This window comes from Varroa jacobsoni, unplaced genomic scaffold (assembly GCF_002532875.2).
Source record: "Varroa jacobsoni isolate VJ856 unplaced genomic scaffold, vjacob_1.0 contig00534, whole genome shotgun sequence".
In the NCBI taxonomy this organism is placed as follows: Eukaryota; Metazoa; Arthropoda; class Arachnida; order Mesostigmata; family Varroidae; genus Varroa; species Varroa jacobsoni.
Window position 1 is genome coordinate 94887 of NW_019214481.1, and position 20496 is coordinate 115382.

The window sequence follows — 20496 nt, forward strand, 5'->3', positions numbered from 1 at the left end:
AAAAAACCTCCAACTTTTATATTCATACAAACCGTGCAACTTCCTTTGTCTTAATACTGTCATTTGCTTCACTGCGACCTATGGGAGCAATTTTTTTTCCATAGGCAGCGAAATGGGTGCTAGTATTTTAAGATTATTATTTTGTTAGAGAAATCAGCTTTCAGGAGATAAACCCTTATTCAACTGTTAGGATTTACTATAGTCATTCAGCCTGCAACAACGAAATGGGAATTTAGTTCATTTATCAAATTTTAATGGTGGTGAAATGAAAAAGAAGAAATAAAAAGATAGCTTCAGTCAAGTAGTCTCCGACCCTTGTTTTCAATTATCATATTAGCTCTCCATCTACAGAGAAATTATTGACGGAATATATACAAATGTTGCCTTTCTTGATATGAATCAAGAAACGAAATCGTTATCATCGGGAGATCACCACACCCCCTAGCAATCATAAGTTGATTGAATTTACCGCGCGGTGGAAGCTTTCAAACGCCACAGCCAGATGGCGCTTTCGTGCAAAACACAGCGGAATGGGGGCGCTCGCATTGCCGAGTGCTGGGTGAGTGTCCCGCTACTGGCGCCACGGGCGCCGCTGCTGTCGTCCCTTGTACTATTCGTGATGTCGGCCGACAACAGTAGAAGTCTAAGCATGTATCACAAGGAGTAGTTATAGCAGCGTTCAGTAGTGATTGTGTTGTACGTATTGGCCTGATGTTAGTTACTGCTCGTGGTGCTAACCAGCGGAAGGACGAGGCGCGTGCACGACCACAACTGAGGACCGCTTTTGAGCGAGTCCGCCACAGTCATTCGTAGCGAAGTGATAGTACTGCTGTTACTTCTACTAGAGTGCATGAAGAAATGGTGGAAAGCAGCCGAACGAGCAGCAGTCGGCTATAGGATCCGCAGTGTCTTCTTGTTCCACCACAGTTCGTCGCTGCGTCTCTGTGTGCAGCGTATCTGCTGGTCGCCGGCGTGAGAGTCGAGAGCTGATCTTCTTTGCTGTTGCTGCTGCTGCTATACTTCTGCAAAAGAGCGAAGAATACTCATACAACAGCAGCAACAGTACCGTTCTCCACAGATTAGGCCGACTGCCCCCAGTTTCCTCGCCGAATTTGATCGCTAGCCGTTTGAGCGCCTGCCTGCCGTAAACTGTGGGGTTACCTTACTGCCTTGAATAGGTTGTGGATAGTCATTAGTTTGACTGGCATTAGTTGTGCCGTTTGTCTAACGTCGTCGAGTGGTTGTTTCTGTTAGTGCGAATAATGGTGTACAAGGACGGATTTCTACTTTGTGTAATGAGCCTTCTATAATAAAGTTTGTTTGCTGACTGACTGAGGTACTACTTATAGACGCGCACGGGCCACGGTAAAAGGGCAATTCGATGCCACCAACTAAAGAGCCTCCTTACATATTTCAACGACTTCTACTAATACTAATATAACGGTGACTCTTTCCCATATAATCATCGTCATTATTCGTCTACATGCATACCTATATGAATATATCTTGGCCTTACGATTACTTCAGACTGTGAAAGTCAATATCACCATCTCGACAGTGTAGCTTTTTTTCTATTAAAGGAAGTGCTAGCCCCGCATCATCGCAGCTGGCGTTCGAGGGAATCATGACCGTGTTAACTTCAGTGGGCCAAATGTTCCTATCATTCTAACTTAAACCGCGCCCGAACAGTTTTTAATAGGTTCGAATTTGGTGTAGATCTCTAAATTGCATATTGTCATCATCACAAAATAGTGGTGCTGCCGTTGTTAACCTCAAAATTGCACGGCAAGTCTCTCGTGCGTTTACAGCAAACATGTTTGCTGTGGGTAGCTCGCAAGCGGCTTTAAACGCCGCTACCGCGGCGATTCTGACGGCGTCTCAGCATCAGCAATTCTACCAGCAACAGCCAGTTTTATCACAACAGTCGGCGCAACAGTCCGACCATCAGAAACATCTTCAGCAACAGTATCACCATCCATCCGTGGGGGAAACGTCATGTGTTTCAAATGGCAACCTTTTACCACCTTCAGAAAATATTGTTACGTCTGCAGTTCCTGCCCACACAGGACAGCCCACAGGGGTTTCGAATTCTACCAGTGGAAGCAACACGAACTCAAGCAACTCCAGCAGTACCAGTTCTACTCAACAGCAACAATTATCTCAGCAACCTGAGCGTCCCATAGGATATGGCGCGTTTGGAGTAGTATGGTAAGGAGATATGGCGGTGTAGATTTGTTGCATATACTTTCCTCTTGAAGTTCAGCTAAAATGTAGTTGAAATGTTTGTTATAAGAGTTAACAATTGGTGACAAAAGGGCAGTTTGTTTTCTATGATCATTCAAGTAGTCTTGTCTTCTACATACATGATCAGAGTTGATTGTAGACGACAATTATTGTTCCTTCTTACTTCGTTAAAGATATAATTTGCATACGGTCCCAGCTTTATTGCACGTATCAGGGGTACGGCATAGAATTTTTAACTTTTGTAGATTCAAGCTAAGTTAGTACTTATAGTTAGAAGACGTTTTTATTTTCAATATATGCGCAGTTGATATGTTCGTGAATTTCAATGCTGCCGCTTCACTCTCATTAAAAACCGAACAAGAATTGATCAAGACATTTTCATGCGGCCAGCGCTGAAGTATTATGAAAAAAAAAAAGCTTTCATCAAATCTGTATGTTCTGCAAGAGCGCAATAGTCCCGGTATTGCTATTCATCATCATGTTGCTGTACCTCCAAATCCTACTCAGGTACGCCATAGATGCCTATTTTGAGAAAAGGTCATTAGACCTCGAAGATCTGCTTAATTGAAAGATTAGTTATGAACAGTCCACTAGAGTTCCCCGATTATTTTCAATGTGACCGTGTGATTCTATAGTAAATGCCATAGGACCAATGCAAATTGATCCTGTAAACGGGTATATGTGTGGTACATGTAATGTACTGCATTTTGTCTATCATTTCGTCGCGTATCTTTCATAAGAATTTTATGCCTCGATCTTCTTTAAAATCCGTTCAATAACGGGCGCGATTTTAATTAAGCGTATATTAATGAGGTCCCGAAGTTTCTAGTTTTTAGGTGTTGCTATTATATTTAGTGCGGTTGTTGTAAAGTCAAACATCGACTACCAACTAATTTTTTTTTAAAGCACAGTTGGTCAACAGACTAGTTAGTAATGGTATTTGCAAAGCCTTTTTTTTGTCAAAAAAAAAGTGTACGAATTGAAACAGCAGGCATAAGTTAGTTATTAGATTGAAGTTACTTTCAAGTTTATTAAGACGAGAAGGGAGATATAATGATTCGCATTCTATATTTCGCGTTTTAAGTATCAACACTCATGGCAGCCCATCATATACTGGTGCTTACACGTAGTTTGAATCGCAGTTACTGAACCCAACTACCCTCCCAACACTGAAATCAGTTTTTGAACATGATCTACAAAAGATTCTAACTTGCGGGTAATCAATAATATTCGAACAGAGCACTATATTTCAATCATCACTTGTTTAACAGTATAATGTATAGTTCAACATAAGTAGTTTCCACGAAGGCTTCAATTATTTTGACAAAACTGAAAAAAATGAACAAGGACATTCACGTGCTGGAATGCAATTGCGCAACTGGTTTTTTTTTACAGACTCTGCTGCAAATGGTTATAACATAGCTTAGTAGTCGTGATCCATCTATACAAGTTGATCAAAGCTGTGCAAAAATAGCGTAGGCAGTCACGGTCAAGAACGGAATGACTTGGCAGATGTAAGAAACACCTGGCTGGCCCTGACGGCCCTCGCGTCTTGCAAACATTGTGAATCGATTGGGCGCTGTCAATGTCATCCACCACGGCCAAGGCGCAGCCAAAAAAAGCCTCCAGCAATTCAGGAAATGAAGATGAAGGAGGAACAGATTCGGACCGAGAAGGAGAGAGAGAGTGAAAAAGGGCACACGAATCAGCCTAACTTTCTTACCTACTCACAGCTAACCTAAAGAATTCTATAGAGCTCACGCGAAGTATCTGACACATCCTTCACGAACTTGGCAATTACTAGCAGCAGCACTAAGAGCACGTGCAGACTGAAGGAGCCCTCAGTTCTTTTCATGTTTCTGCTTATTTAGTTGTACAATCTAATGTCGCTTGTGACGGTCTACTAATGTATGAAAAAACAGTGAGCTTTAAACAAACAGGGCGACAGAGGAGTCTTTGGCTAAACCAGCCCCGGAGTGATTGGTGGTAGACCTTGCAGAGCTTCTACATCTACTGTAGGCGTTGGCAGCGGACTTATAGTATTTACCTCCGAGAGATAGACCATAATTTTTTGCAAGTCCGTGTTTACCAATAACCGATCGGCACCAAGGAGACTAAGAAGTAATTAATTTTGCGCACGGGAACTGAGTTTTGATTAATAGGAGTTGGAATTATCTGGTATTGTATTTAGTTGACCTCTTTAAGGGCAGGATGATCGATACGATATGCTTACCGCCACTGCAATCCGATAGGTAATTTCTTTGGGTTGTATCAGTAATATTAAATTTTTGTAGCATTTGATGGAAATTGGTCAGAACCATCGGCGCCATTTTATCCCGACCTTACGGCCCATATTTTAAAAGCACAAATGGGACCTTTTGCTGTGTTGCGCCGCAGCATATTGTTCAGATATATTTCGATATGGAGTGAACCTGAGAGTTATGAAAAAGGAATAATAACAATAATAATATATATTCTGTCCGAAATTAGTGGATAAAGAGTGCTGTCTTTTAACGGCTACCTTGGCTTTCGTGGATAGTAAAAGAAGAAAACAATTAATTTTGTCTTTCAATACTCAAATTGGAATGATTTATAGTAAAATATCGCCTACGCACCCGGAGGGCTTCTTTGATATAATATGTATGTATACATTATAAACATGTAAAAATAGTTTTCGGAAAACGGAAAAAAGGGGTACCACAATTCAGACGAGAATGGTTAACAAGAGCAAAGAAGTAGGCCGACAAAACAGTTGTTGATGAATTCTATGCTGCCTAGTGAATGCATACTAAATGTAACCAATGATACTAATATGCGTAACAACAGTGTTTTCATTCAAGAATAACGACTTGCCATATTTGGGAAGAAAATCTGTAAGCTTTCGGTTAGAAAGTGATATTTATGGAGCAAAAGAAAAATTATTGAATTTGTATAATTTAGGCCAGATATCTTTCCTAAAGCGTGGAGCAACCTACCAAAAACAGCAGCATGAAAACTCGAGAACTTAAGTTGCCATTTTTGATTTATAGTATTTTCATTGGCAAAGTTTTCAGAAGGTTTTAATATAATTTTTGCACTGTTTATTTGCTACAAAGAAATATGCCTGTTTGAATGTATAGTCAAACGAGTGTTCTTTTTTCGAAAAACTAGCGAAGCTAAGGCCTTTTCTTGTGCGCACCCATTCCTTGCGTGAATGTATACGTTTATTCTATTCAGTTTTGAAGTTGAAGTCCCAATATACGATAAGTGTGGATTGGCTATTTCTCTCGTGAACCAAAGTAAAGGGTTTCTGAATCTTTGCATTATTTGTGCATAAAGCCCCTACGAAGGAATCCATCTTTAACTTCCCACATGTGCTGGCTTTATCGGCTTCGATTGGGCATCGCCCAGCCTAGATTCTCTCTGAAGAGATGGGAGTATATTTGAGGAATCCAATGGGGTGAACGTAGCGTCAGCAATGACTGCCACAAGCGGCGAAAGCTACGAGCTCTCGAAAAATGAGATTCGTGAATTTTACTGTATCTTCGCTGGGTTTTAAGTTCTGCTAGTGATGAGAGAGCGAGTGTTACGACAGCTCAGCAAGAATCCCAGTCTAACATCCCAGCAATGAGCAACTCGATCTCCGATCGAGGTGAACGCGGGTTCAAGCGAAGCGAGTTGTCGTCAGTGAACAGTAGTGAGACCGACGCAACAAGAAGCCCGAGGAGAGGACCATCTAGCCAACTGCCGACCGTCCATCTATCCAGTGCCGCTTCTGGACCGTTTGGGCCTTTCTACAATTCGTATTTCACTTCTTCTTGCGGTGGTGTGCTGTCCTATGTGGCAGCTCCGAGGCAGCTTTAGCACAGGAAAGATCGGTAATTGCCAGCGCATAGCCCCCCTGCCTCCCATCCTTTGGCTGACAACGACAGTAGAGTTCTGATGAGGCCGACTGCCACTGAACTACTGCTGTGAAGCAGTAGATTCAGCTTTAGAAGCTCTGCTGCGCTGAACCGCTTCTGATTCTCTCTTTTCGTCGTCAGCACCATGGCTGTCGTGGTCCGAGAAATCATCAAAATGCTTTCAAAGAGAACGCTGATGTTAAGAACTATGCGATACGATGTGGACGGTGAAGGAGCCACCGTACAGGAAAAAGACGAGTAGTAGTATCCATATCGCCCTAGCCTGCGAAGCTCGTGCTACTGCCGTTTCCAACTACTCTTAATCTTATACATACAGCGTATACAAGCGCCATCTGGTAGCGCGCTAACGAACGCAGGGATAACTGAATTGATAATGATGATAGTAAGAGTAGTTGTAAAAATATCAAGCACGATTACAATGATAAGTTCTAACTTTTCTAAATAAATTAATGGGAGCTACAACACTGTGATATCAATATAAAAGTTAGTCTTACAGGCGGCCATGTTGGCCACCCACATCTGATTGTCGTTGTTATACTATCCTATTTTAAACATAGTGAGCAAAAGTAAATTACTTAGGGCTAGTGACAACTATATATGATTCTCTTAAATACACATGATGTGAGTGGGGTTAAAACTGATCTTGCTCGTTTATAGGTTGCGTCCAAATCGAAACAGATACATTGGCAAAACGGGCTTTGTGGACGCTTTTACTCAATGTAACTAACAAATACTTTTTTCATTGAGGGTCTAAACCGCTAACTCGTATTATTCTTCTTCAACTTCAAGAACAACTGTCCCTCTGGGACTAAAGCGATTTTGCTACATGTAGACTCTTCGAAGTATTGCACAAGCACGCTACCCTCAAAACAGTCTCTTCAATCTATATTTTTAGTATCTAGTAGGGCATAAGAGCCAGATGTCTAAAAAACACTATTCGTTGGACCTAATCTGAATGACCTAATTAGTGATAGATACTCTTTTCAAGAAAATCCGGTAATCTCTGTTTAAAAATTTCGAATTCTGTGTGCATTTTCGAGCTTTCCAATCTAAACCTTGTTGTGGGCCTTCCACTTTTCCTGGAAACCTTTGGTGAATTTTTTTCAAACTTGAAGCGTGACAACGACAGAGGCGTTCCAATTTTAGCGACCAAGGAAAATGCATGATTTTCGTTTACATATTGTGGTTTAGTTTAAAAAATATTTTTTAGAATAATACAATAAATAGCAGGTGGGCGCACTTTGTCATGTATATATTTCTAGAATTATCTCCCAACTAGTTTACCTATACCGTCTCGCCAGAGCCTATAGGCTTAATGATGAGGATTCGTTCAGCTAGTTTTAAGATACTTTACGTTGTCAAACGCACTGTTACAATTTTTTTTGCTAAAAGACAGAGAAGGTATTAATTGGTCGGTGGGGATTTTTATAAAATATAGAAGGTGCCAGAAACCCACTTAGACTGTTGCGGGCCATTTTTAACGGCTTTTGCAGTATGTAACCTTGCATTGACATGGAGAAACAGTTCTCTCTACCTATAGGGGCTTCCCTATTGATCCTCTCGCAAACCAAATGCGACTGCATTATATACAAATTCGTGTCTATTGTCTTGTTTTTTTCAAGTCTTTTTAAATGTATAAGACCCCGCAATTCTACCAAATACAAATCTTGATGTTTTGGGACGGACCACTGCATACTCCGGGCTCTAGCGTATCTTGCTGAGCTATCCGTTCCTTACTTTGCTTCATATTGACGGAGGCTATCGTTTTCGCTGCGTCTTGCTCCTTGTATTGAACCGCAGTAAAAAGGCGTGTTTTCGTCCCCCAACTCCTAATTTTGGGGGAGGGTGAATTCAATAGTGCATGGTGATGAGTGGTAGTCACATGACTGCGGTTGATTTTTTCGGGCGATTCACAAATTGTGGGCTGATCGTTTTCGTTCAAAGGCGCCTTCAAGAGGTCCCCATGGATCTAATCGGGCTGTCGTAGTAAGGTGAAACTCTTGAATTCAAAATGCTTCTCTGAAAAAATTCCTTAACCTTAGCAAAACAGCTTTGGAAAGCCCTGTTAAGCATGAAATGCACTGCACAGCGCAGAAATGTCCGGGCCGCTTCTGTAGATTTTCGACATCGGTAAAAGTGAAATACGATAAGTAACAAGTACGAAAGTGTCGAAAATGCACCGAAAACGTTCAGTCTTAAAGTCTGAACTCCGACTAAAATTCAGCTCTGCAAAAAAAGAAATGTTTAGCAAACTTGTAGCAGAGAATGCTTGCTTGCCAATAGTCAAGTAAACAAATGGTGGATAAGTGACAAGAAACGAGCGCATCCGATATAAACCAGCGTCTATCTTAAACCAACCTTAGTGAATAAGCAGGGTGCATATATATATATATATATATATATATATATATATATATTAGTTTTTTAAAAAGTTTAGTATTTGTATTGTATTAAGCGAGATGAAATTATTGCGTTATTAACTTGCATATGTAAATATTACTTTGGTGTCTTACATGAAGGATCATCTTTTATAAAATATAACATTTATGTCGATTGCAGAAAATAAAGAAAGTTTGTAACACTCACCTTTTTCCTCAAGAGATTGCTTCACAAGGGATTGCCGTCGTATTTGCTCTTGCTCGTTGCGATTTAACCTCGGTTTTCTACGTTGTGCACCTATTTGATTTTATCTTGCGGCTTAATAGATGTGTACGTAGACACATTAAATATTGAATAATCTGGTTCTTACCAGAAAATTCAGAAATCCATTTTGTTCCTAAAATATTGATGGAGCCGTATTTCTTTTAGCGGTATTTATTATAGTAATAGACATTCTTCCAACGCAGACTTGTCAAGATCCTGGTATACAGTAAGTAGTTAACTTTAAATTGTAATAATTATACTGCTGTAACACTAAAACAGTCACCGTTTGAATTTAGTATACAGAGTGTCTTGAAAAACATATACGCTAGAATATAGGTGCGCCATTTTTTAATAGTATAGTGATTGGTGCCAATTTCATAAATTAACTGCAGTAATTTGAATTTATCTGCTTTGTTACGCATTCCGAAAGACTTCAGTGGAAGCGGCGAATTTTACTTCCAACAAAACGAAACATCTGCGCACTATCATCGCGATGTAAGAGTACATCTTGATGAAGATCCAAACCCATGTATTAGAAGACTTCATAGGATTCCATGCCCGCTCACCGTGACTAAAGATTTAAAAGCCGCAACTGACTTTGTGAATCAATAGCTTACCGCTATCACCAGTGTATTAACTACAACGGTAACAATTTAAACATCTGCAGTATGCTGAGTTTATTCTTACAGTTTAAATACTAATTATATGTAAATAAAAATTGAATTCATAATCATTCAAACTATGTGTACATTTTCTGTACACACCCTGCATTGGTACACACAAGTATTGGTTAACTTTTTCAGTCTATGTTTGTTTATGATATAATTGCTATCTATTCTAATGTAGCGTTAGCGCTGAAAACACTCTCTCGTGCTACGCTTTAGCACTAATAATAATAACAATAATAAGATGCATCGCCAATTTGTATCGGGGTACTGTACATATCTTTATAATGCTTACGTATATGATCTATGTACGGCACGTGGCTGGCGCTGATGACTATCGGTGGTTCTACAATACTCTCTGTTCCCTACGGGAACAGTAGATTAAACATTTAAGATGAAAGAACAATGGTCAGGCAGGCCAAGTTTGGTCAAGGCATTTGCTAGACAACTGAGACAAACCTGTTGAATGTAAAGCATTTCCTTACTAAAAGATGGATGATCTAAAAGAATTAGTGCCCTTATGAAGTCAGTTCACGTTAGTGCTTTTTTTTACACCTTGAATCAGTGTATCAGCTCGGACATTTTGTAGGATGATGTTGCGAGTGTATCGGAAGGATGGCCTCCAACTGAGTGGTAAAATGCGGTTCGGTCATAGCTCTTGAGTACTGCTGTGTCTACTCGTGGCTGCACCAAAGATATTAATACTCAGCATTGAGATTTTATCGGGAAGGTGACAAAAACTTTCCCATGTTGCTTATAAGTTATCTTTACACTAGGTATGATTGCTTTATTGTTGTGTAGAAAATTGAAAAAAGTGAATAATATATTATTATAACTGTAAAACCAAACAGAAAATACTATCATCAATCGTAACTTCCAAATATTTAGATTAATTATATTTCGTACGTATTTCAATAAACTTTATTATGTTGTATCGTTGTAATCTAATCATGAAATTTATAAAAGCCAAATTTTGTTCTTTAGGCCACATGAAAGCAATCGATAACCCGTTGTCATCATTGAAGCCTTGCAAAGGTTCATTAGCACAACGGAGTTAAACATCATAGGGAGATGGCTTATCAACTTATCAATATGGTTTAAATACAATATTTAAAGTACCGAGATTCACCCAGGATTAATTTGAAAAGGTCCAAAGTTCCAGAGATGTGCACATTTGCAATCGTGGTATTACTACAATAGTGTCATAGTGTGAGAAAAGCACTAAACTATTTTATGGACTTATCACTATTATGCTTACACTATAGGAGGATAGGCCACAAAATAACAGTTGGCGTATTGTTTTATCAATTCGTACGGAGCTTACTTTACCTACCAATAGCAGAAATGAAAACCAGCGGTATGCTGTTTTGTTTTTCGATTTAGGTCATATCACCGTTACAAAAAGATCCCGAAAAACAAAAATAATAACCCAATGTCATTATTAAGAAGAAAGATTGTTATTGCACAAAAAGGATGCTATCATATGTGATTAGACCTGTTAGGCGGTATTATATTAGAATAAGTCTCGTGCGATGCTAAAGCCTGTTCGACTTGGTCACAACCACTGCTGTAATTATCATGCTGAGATGATCTACTCAGTCACGTTACAGACGTCGTCCAGTTACCTAATTCTGGTAAACACATGTGTGCTGTAACCAGACCGTTTTCAAACTGCGTCGCGAGAAGCTCGGCAATGGTGTTATAGTATCGTAAATTGCAGCATCCTTTTGACTCCCAATATCGAAGACCCATGTGCTTCATGATATAAAGTTGTGCACAGAAGAAGTCTGGTTAAGCAAGGTTAGTTGAAATCGATTTTCGCTGAGCTTGCTATACATGCGGGGCTGTAGGCTATGAAAGCAAACGCGTCCAGCTGAGGGTTTTGCTCTAGTACACTGTAGACGGTGAATGTGTGCTGGCTTTAGTTAGCGATTCGGGCTATTCTGATCTGAGGGATGCTCTCGATGAAGCGAACGAGTCAGAAGAAGCAATGCACTCAGTCGATTCACTCCCGAGGGAAAAAGGTGCGCTGCCCTGTAGAGCAGCAACCTTCATCAACCTCCACAGGCTACGGCGACCGGCTTGTGACATTATAGCACCGGCAGTAGCTGGCTTCCTAGACTGTCTAGGCTGTCTGAGTAAGTTCGGAATGATTAGCAGGGTCCTCTAGCGGCGAGCAGGAACAGCATAAGGAGAAGAATCTATAACTAACGCAAGCTTTGAATACTGTATTTCGCGTCTGGACTGAGATAGACGCAACAGATAAAAGAAGCAAAAACGTTGTACCTTGCTTTAAGGCTGAGTGACGTCAGAACACTGCCTAACAGCGATGCTTGTGTGTCGCAATTTTGGCTTCACGCAACTGCGATGGCTGTGTTGATGATTTGCAGATAGATGTTGCGATATTTTTCGCCTTCTAGTCTATTTTTGAGTCGGCAGCAATCGGTTGCCTTTTTCGGAAACATCACAGCGCAGGTTAATAGGAACGAGAAAAACGATGGTGCTAGGAAACCTACCTGGGCGAAAATAGAGAATATTTCATATACAATAAAGTAAAAACAGCCTTGACGTAATAAACTAATATTTAATTTCACTTGGTGTATCGCAGCGTATATAGTGGATAAGAGTTTTGACATTTACGGTTTATAACTGCAAGTGGAGATAATGCTTAACATTCAAAATATAATTTTTCATCAAGTAAAACGCAAATCATAACAATGCCTAGTCATACTTTACGTGCTTAGTTTCCCTTCAAACGATGCATACTCCCGACTTCGAAATGTACTTATTGGTATTTCTTATCGCTGCGTCTAACGTGATAGTCTGTTGTATTTATTTGGGGATTTCCTCAACAGACCATCCAAACAGCTGCTTTATAATATTGGTAACGCTTTAGTCCTCAGTGCCCTATTTTGTTAAGTATTAATAATCTGGTAATCCTTTTTGCCAACACCGAGGTCGGAACCAGTTTCCAAAATTCCTGGCCACGCTGCCCCAGATTCCTGTTACGCAATTGCTGAATTTACGAGTGAACCAAAAAAGCAACACCTACACAAACTTGTATTCATAAAATCTTGAATATAATAAAATACACAAAAATAAAGGTGCATGAGACAGAGAGAGGTACGATAGAAATTAGCAAGCTTTGGATGAAGACCAATCACTACTATTTTTGTTTAATAGGAACTGTGTTAAAGTAACCAATTCAAACTCTATAGGGCTATATTAATCTTGAAGTGGCGCGGGTTAGAGGATCGGTCAAAGTGAAGCATGTCGATCTAGTTTTGATGAAGAGAGCATATTCTGTGTATTCATTTTGCAGGTCAGTAACAGATCCTCGAGATGGCGCGCGAGTGGCACTCAAGAAAATGCCAAATGTCTTCCAAAATATGGTTTCGTGCCGTCGGGTGTTCCGTGAAGTGCGAATGCTGTGCTCACTTCAACATGACAACATTCTCCAGGCGCTCGACACCCTTCAACCTCCCCACATTGACTTTTTCCAGGAAATGTAAGCACCAGCTTATGCTATATGGCACACAGCTTCGAAATCGGACTAGAAATCATATCAAGCCAACACATGACAAACGATGTTAACTACTCCTGAAATAAAAAAATTGCCAATGTGTCTTTTTACGTTCGCCATTACCTCTTCTTACCAGTTTCTAGTTTATTATCTGACCTAATTTTTAAAAAAATGTTTTCAGTTACGTAACGACGGAACTAATGCAAAGCGATCTACACAAGATAATTGTTTCCGGCCAGGTCCTGACAACTGATCACGTTAAAGTATGTAGAAGAAGCAACAGAAGGAGGACGGGGGTGGGATGGATGTAGCTCGAAATAAAGTTTTAAGTCTAATTTTTTTAGATTGGCATTATGCTATCCAACATTCATAGAAGTCTGTGGTTGTGTTAGTGAAAAAGCATTGCACACAATAAACGGTCAAAGCTAGAAGGGTCGATGAAATTGAGCAGACCGCAACAGATGCCTAGTTACGCTGTCGACGGCCTATAGAGAATTCTTCGAAATCTTTTGACCTGAAACAGGAAGGGCAGGTAGAAGGCAAATGAAGGTAGTTCGTTCGTAATGAAAAGCTTCTTTCACGATTTCATATTATTGGCCTGATGTACCCCTAGGTTTTCCTATATCAAATTTTGCGTGGTCTAAAGTACCTACACAGCGCTGGAATCCTGCATCGCGATGTGAAGCCAGGAAATCTGCTCGTCAACTCAAATTGCGTGCTCAAAATCTGTGACTTTGGCCTGGCAAGATGCGTGGAGCCTGACCAGCGAAGGAATATGACGCAGGAGGTATAAACAAACCATGCAGTTTTAGTACATAATTTAATTACATAGTGTGATACGAATGCTTTACTATTGAACACTTGTATTGTCTGAAACGTTACACAGTTTTCAGGACGAGAACAATAAGCACAAAGTGCGCTAGTTGCAACCTGAGTAGTTGTAATAGCTTCAGCCCCCTTGAAAAGAGGTTAACAAAGTCAGGTCAGACATTACGAAACTCAACATGTAACGATCTGTTTCGCTGATGCAAACTGCTTACGAAATCTTTGATGTGGTTGTGCATAGGCGTATAATTATTATTTTGTTTGGTATTCATTGAACCTTCTGTATCTATCGCGAAAGAGAAACACAAAACAAAATAGTGCGACTACTCTATGCCAAGTAGCCTTGTGGCATACCATAATCCGGCTATGTGAAGTAGCGACAGTAACAAAATGATTGTCTCTGTCCCTCTGTCGAGCGTGGTGCATCCATATCCCCATAATCCTCATAGCAGAAACAGACTGCATTGCACATTGAAGGAAAACTACGCAATCTCTGATGATCATGGTGCAAAGATGCACGCATGTTTACCACATCACGAACATATAATGAGATTTGTTTTCTTTATGTGCGTGCGTGCGTTCATATAATTTGCGTGAGGTTCTTCGTTTAAGAGGAAGATAGATCTTTGGGGAAAAGCGTCCATGTCCGTCGTTTTGCTACTAACAGAAAGACTCGCACGTTAGATCTCTCTAATTCGCAATCAGCGGTATCGAATATATTATTGATATGTAAATTAACGAAAGAGCTCCACTAAGTAACTCAAAACTATAATATTAATAAAAGTAGTTTTATTTAATTTAATGGTGTGAAATATAAACTAGATCAATTGATTTGACGCCATTTGGTTTATACAGATGTTAGCATTCATTAAGGTCGAATAATCAAATTCAATTTGCGCCTGTGTCGAAAATACTGTTTTTCGTCAAGGAATACCTGACTTAAAACTCCCATTAAAAATATGTGTGGAGCGGTGCGTGACTCGTCGCTTTTCTTTTCTTTCTAGGTGGTAACGCAGTACTATCGCGCACCAGAACTTTTAATGGGAGCGCGTCACTATGGCTACGCAGTTGATATGTGGTCAGTAGGATGTATTTTCGCTGAACTGCTTGGAAGACGCATCTTATTTCAGGTATTGATCTCTCGTATTTGCCAAACTATTCATCAGAAGACAGTTGGTAGTGTTAACGACCTTATTTACGAAAAAAACATTAGTTATACCTAGTTAAACATGATGATAGTGACATGCGCGTCGTTTCACTCTGAGATCCGGTTACGTCATGTTGCGGACTTATTGCAATCGTTTTGTTGTGGGCCGATCCCTTAATTATAATTTCGTTCGAGTAATTCAACTCAGAGATTTTTATTTGTTACAATTTACAATGTAACTTAACCTAATAGATATTTTTATTAAAATATGAGATCTACTAATAGAGTTACAATAGGGCTAAGAGTGACTAAAATCAACAACGACTGTCTTAGGCGCCCACTCCCATCGCCCAGTTAGAGATGATCACCGATTTGTTGGGTACTCCATCCAGTAGTCAAGAACTAGCAGAGTTAGCTTCATACGCCTGCGAAGGGGCTCGAGCGCATATGTTACGTCGGCCTGCTAAACCGCCTTCGCTATCCGCCTTGTATACACTTGGAGCTCAGGTAATATCCAGATAAGCAGCGACTCGATTGTATTATTTGGAACGAACGATAAAAACATTTTTGCAATAAATAAGATGCAAGATCTTAAGATGCGTCTACTTTATGCATGAATGTTTAGTATGTACCGTTATTGACATTTTTAACCATAGTTCATCTATTAAACGACCATAAATAGAGGCGGTGATACTGCACAGACAAAGCTAAATTCGAACTTGGGGATGTTCTGATACGACTTCGTGTCATCTCTGCATTGAAATACGTACTAAGTCAAACACATTACAAATTACACAGGCAACACCAGATGCAGTCCATTTACTCTGTCAGATGTTGGTTTTTAATCCGGCGCGACGTATAAGTGCCACTGACGCATTGGCCCACCCGTATCTTGATGAAGGACGGCTACGATATCATTCCTGTATGTGTCGATGCTGCGTGTCATCATCACCCTCAGCTGCGCATTGTGGCTTGCGACATTACGCACGCGAATTCGAGCCCGTTGCTAGTACAAAATTTGACGATACGCTCGAAAACGAGCTGAAAACCGTCATGCAGGTTAAAGGTTAGTCTAGCCTCACCTCTCTGAATGACAAGTGATAATACATACTTTCCTAATTTTTTTACATATTATATGTATTACTTTCTAACGCTGTATAATCTAAACATCAAACATATAATCTCTCCTCTGTTTATTGTTACGTACGATAAGTTAAAAATAATTCTGAAGTGGATCAAAAGTCAGTTGCTAGTATGTAATAAAAATTACCGGTTACTTCATTATTTGATTATCTTTTTCAGAAAAACTTCATAAATACATCTCAGAGCGATGTGCATCGTCAAATCGTGTCCCCTTGTGTATAAACCCGCAATCTACAGCTTTTAAGTCATTTGCGAGGTAACACAGTTTCTTTGTGTATGCTGCTTTACATTTACAGCTCTTATCTATGATCTTAAACAGATACAAGTCTGTTAAGCAGATCATAGATATCGCAAAGAGCAGCTTATTAGCCTAAGTAGTTAGCTACAACGAAAGAGCACTTTTACCCTTTCCTTTTTAGGCTTGACGCTCGGCTAGCCTTACTAAGAATCTGATTAGAGCATATATAAGCAACTGTAAAGCGTAATTGTCTCAATTTTTGCCATCCCAAGTTACTTCGATTTGTTTGTATTCACTGTTGCAGTTCGACGGTAGCGCACCCTTCAGAGTTACCGCCATCGCCGCACCAGTGGGAATAGCGGCACGAGACTCGAGATCTCCTGGCATCTTTGTGTATGTGCTCCCAGCATGACCATAATAATGGCGATTGTAGTGAGGACTATGCGTGCTGCGCTCTATCACAACGCCAAGATGAAAAACAACTTTTGTACGAGGTAACAACGGGAATAAGCGAGACTAGAAAACATGAGCAACAGCTGGTATGAATTTTTTGTTCTAAAAACTCGTTCGTACTCCAGTTGATCAATTTCTTAAACTGTGAATATCTCCAAAAGCTAGTTTAGGGTTTACCTAACTGTATGCGCAAGAAAAAACGTCTTCGTTTTTTTAAAATCTTCACCTATCTTGGATTTCCTTTCAGACGGAAACAAACGAGGAGCCATTTGATCTCGATTGCGCTGTCAGGCGACAACTAGCAGCAGAGAAAGCACCACTAATAGATGCCCAAATTGGTCAAACAACAAAAGAATTGGGGGCACCTCAAGCTCAAACTCAGGCCGTCCGATGACTTGGGGAATTCAGTTGCCTTCCACATAGGATGACGTTGAACCATAAATAGCCAGTAAAATATAGCATTAACGCCGTTGTCTTAGAAGAAGAGAAGTGATTCGGGTCAAATGGCGGCAATTTGTGTATGAAGTAAATACGAAAGCGCTCAATCAACTTGGTCAACAATTAGCAACCTGCCGAGATGTTTTGTAAATAGAAGTTCTGAGCGTTTAACAAGCCATCGGAATACTTAGCATATGCACTCTGGAGAGTTAACTATGCCACTTTGCAAAGTTTATTCGTTCAATTCGTTCAGCAATTTAAGATACTGAGCTAAGGCAGACTTCGCGGAACATGGAAGCTTCCTGAGAAATCGTGGGATCAATACGCAATGAATACAAGAATTAGCCTTATCGCTAGACGCGTTAAATGAAAAAAACTCAATCATACCCAGTTGCTTAACCAAGCCGTTTTGCAGAACTTCCAGCGTCAACGCTAACTATTGAATCTGTCGGCAAGGAGAAGATCAAACTTCCTATTTTGTTCTAAGTACAGCTATTCATTCAAGGGAAAATAGCTAAATATTCCCCAGTTAAGTTCATTAGATTCAACACCTGTTGAAATTCAATTCGTACTTAGGACAGATGTTATATCAAGAAATCGTGGGATGAAGAGGGCGAACGCAGAGTTAATAGCTCGCCGAAGGTAGTAGCAGAGAGAGAGGGGGGGAGGAGGTAATAATAGCGGTCACGGGTGGATTGGTGCTGGCAGCGCCCCATTTGTACATTTAATTGATTAAAAAATTATCAATTTTTCAAACGTATGTTAGTAGGTATGCTTGTGAGTGTTTCCTACAGATACTGGTTCAAGTGGACACATATTTAACCTGTACAATATCGTCCACATCGTATATTCATTATAACAATGCTATTCTATTTTAGCAAATAAATATGCATCATCAGCAGCAGCAGCAGTAGCAGCAGCAGCAACATGAGATTTAAGTGGCACGCACGCTTTGTTATTGGGTTTCGAAGAGTCAACTGAACAGTCAACCGTCTGGATGCCTCGCTGCTTGTTTCGTCAGCGTCATTGTGCGCAATTTAGTCGTTTTTAATTTAGCTGAAGTCATGGTAGTAGCGTCAGCGTAGCAGAGAATGTTGAACTAGGGCGTTAAGCGGGATTTTTTCCTACAACGAATGAACATATTAAGAATACGGCCTACAAAAATATCGGCCTACTACAACTTTGCCTAATCTTGTAGTACAGTAAAAACGAGGCCTTTCGATAAAACCTTTCCAGGCTTCGTTCATTTGCTGCTATCCCATGATAGTCATTTTGCACAAAGAGTTACAAAACATAAAGAAAGCTACTGCAGTTTTCAACTCCGTGTTTGTCAACGTGCCGTTCTCGTTCATTAGTAATAATACTATTTTTATGATATGAATGTCCATTTAAGCAAGGAATATGATTATACGAAAAGCTGTACATGTCTGTATTTTAAATTTCGTAGTTTCGAAGTCAACAAAATACAGGATACAAGAAGGTATAGCTAGTTGTATACGTACTGGCTTTATTAAAAAGTGAAAACGTTTTCTTCGCCAAGAGCGCCTTCCCAGAACAGAAATATTAGTAAACTCAAGTCTGGAACGATGATACTTTATAGAATTAAAAATTATGCCGGATGCTTTTACATGGCCAATGACAATTCTGCCAATGTAAAAAGGAAGTCGTGATCCAGAAATCCGATGTAGTTTTAGAAAAAGTGAAACTTCCGTTAGAGTATTATAATCTGCGGGGGCATAATTTTGCACAACATACATTGTAAAACCAAATTTACGTTTTTATGGCGAATTCCACGATCGACACACGCAGATGTGGCAAATCTTATGAATGTTAATTGTCACAAGAAAATACTCGAATATGGCTCGATCGTGCGTCGTAACTGAGAACTTCGATAGCTTGCTCTAGTGAATAGGTTTTCAAGTAGATCTCCTCCTCGTTTTGAGTACGTAGCTCAAAATGATCAACTAATTGATCAATGATTTTGACAATCGCATACTGTGTGTTTTTATTCAGTTACCATTGTTCAGTTATAGTGCCAAGTGGAAATCTTTCTTGCGAAACTTCTTGACGAACAAAATTGAAGTTGTGTTTGTCAGTTTTTGTTACTTAGTTTCCCTTACCCTTTGATTCAAATTAACTGCGACTAATTATTGTATCGAGTTAACTATCTATTTAATGTAATTTTGTTTTTTACCATTTTAGAACATAAATTGAGACCAGAGCGGTAATATCAAATCGTTTTTCTAATATTCTTCGATAATCCTGTTAGTTTCCGATACGTTTATCCGATTCGTTGAGTTGACGACAACTAAGCTGACCTCCCTGCAGTTAATACTGCTTATATAATCTATATTCATGGACTAACAGACCACTGGAAGTCAAGACCAGTGTAGTTACGTCAAAATATGGTTCATCATATAATGTCGCCCACTAATGGGTAAGTCCTGTCAATGCTACGTTATACCAGTAGATTCTGGAGACACAATGAACAATGTTGTGATTGTGATCGGTACTTCCACCCACACAACGATTTTAAATGATACAATGAAAAATAAGGATACGTATTAAACTTGTCTCACACTTGTTTATGTTGTCAGTACTGTGAATCTATGATAATGGTATTCTTAAAAAAAATGTAAATTTAACAAAGGCAGAGGGTAGTCGATGAAAATCGAAGCTCGTGTGTGACGGCTGTCTGGTTGGAAAAAGGAATCGTGTTTGAGTGTGTGTGTGTGTGCATCCTAGAAAAATCTATTTCCATAGTAAATGTTTGTATGTAATAAATAATAAGTATAAGAACAACAAAGATGACGGCGGTGTTGAAAATGAAAACTATGTCTAGATAGGGGATTGATTCAAACCTGGTCATGAAACCAATAATACAAGTTAATTTAGCCTTTACATAATTAAGTCTTTATTTAGAGACGAGTACACAGAAGGAGAACGCCACTTACTGTAAAAGAGCAACAGGGGAGAGGAATAAAAGGGATAGCGTATTTAGTACGAAGTTTAAATGAAAAGACGAGATAACAGAGGCTTTGTTAAAATTACCTTCTTCAAAGAGCCTCCACCGAATAATCACAAAGGAAGAAGCGTAGCTGATGGCAAATGGCACATATTTATACTCAAGTGTTTCTATATTCTGGTTAGAGTACTGCTGTTGCTAAAAAATAAACATTGCAAGAAAACTATGGTCTAAGCATTTATTTCTATTCAACTAGAAAACATAAGTTGCAAAAAATAGTTTTCGTTTAGGGTAATCCTGCTTAAGATAA

At 39.6% G+C, this 20496-nt stretch overlaps 1 protein-coding gene across 1 annotated transcript; it reads left to right on the top strand.

Moving 5' to 3' along the window:
• Positions 1 to 468: 468 nt before the first annotated feature.
• Positions 469 to 20412, top strand: nmo (serine/threonine-protein kinase nemo). The gene is given in 11 exon segments (XM_022852041.2): positions 469 to 2208; positions 12777 to 12962; positions 13159 to 13240; positions 13591 to 13764; positions 14807 to 14932; positions 15283 to 15456; positions 15748 to 16015; positions 16252 to 16348; positions 16635 to 16663; positions 16666 to 16869; positions 17031 to 20412. Coding segments are annotated over 10 exon segments (1608 nt in total). The 5' UTR covers positions 469 to 1813; the 3' UTR covers positions 16743 to 16869; positions 17031 to 20412.
• The last annotated feature ends 84 nt before the right edge of the window (positions 20413 to 20496 follow it).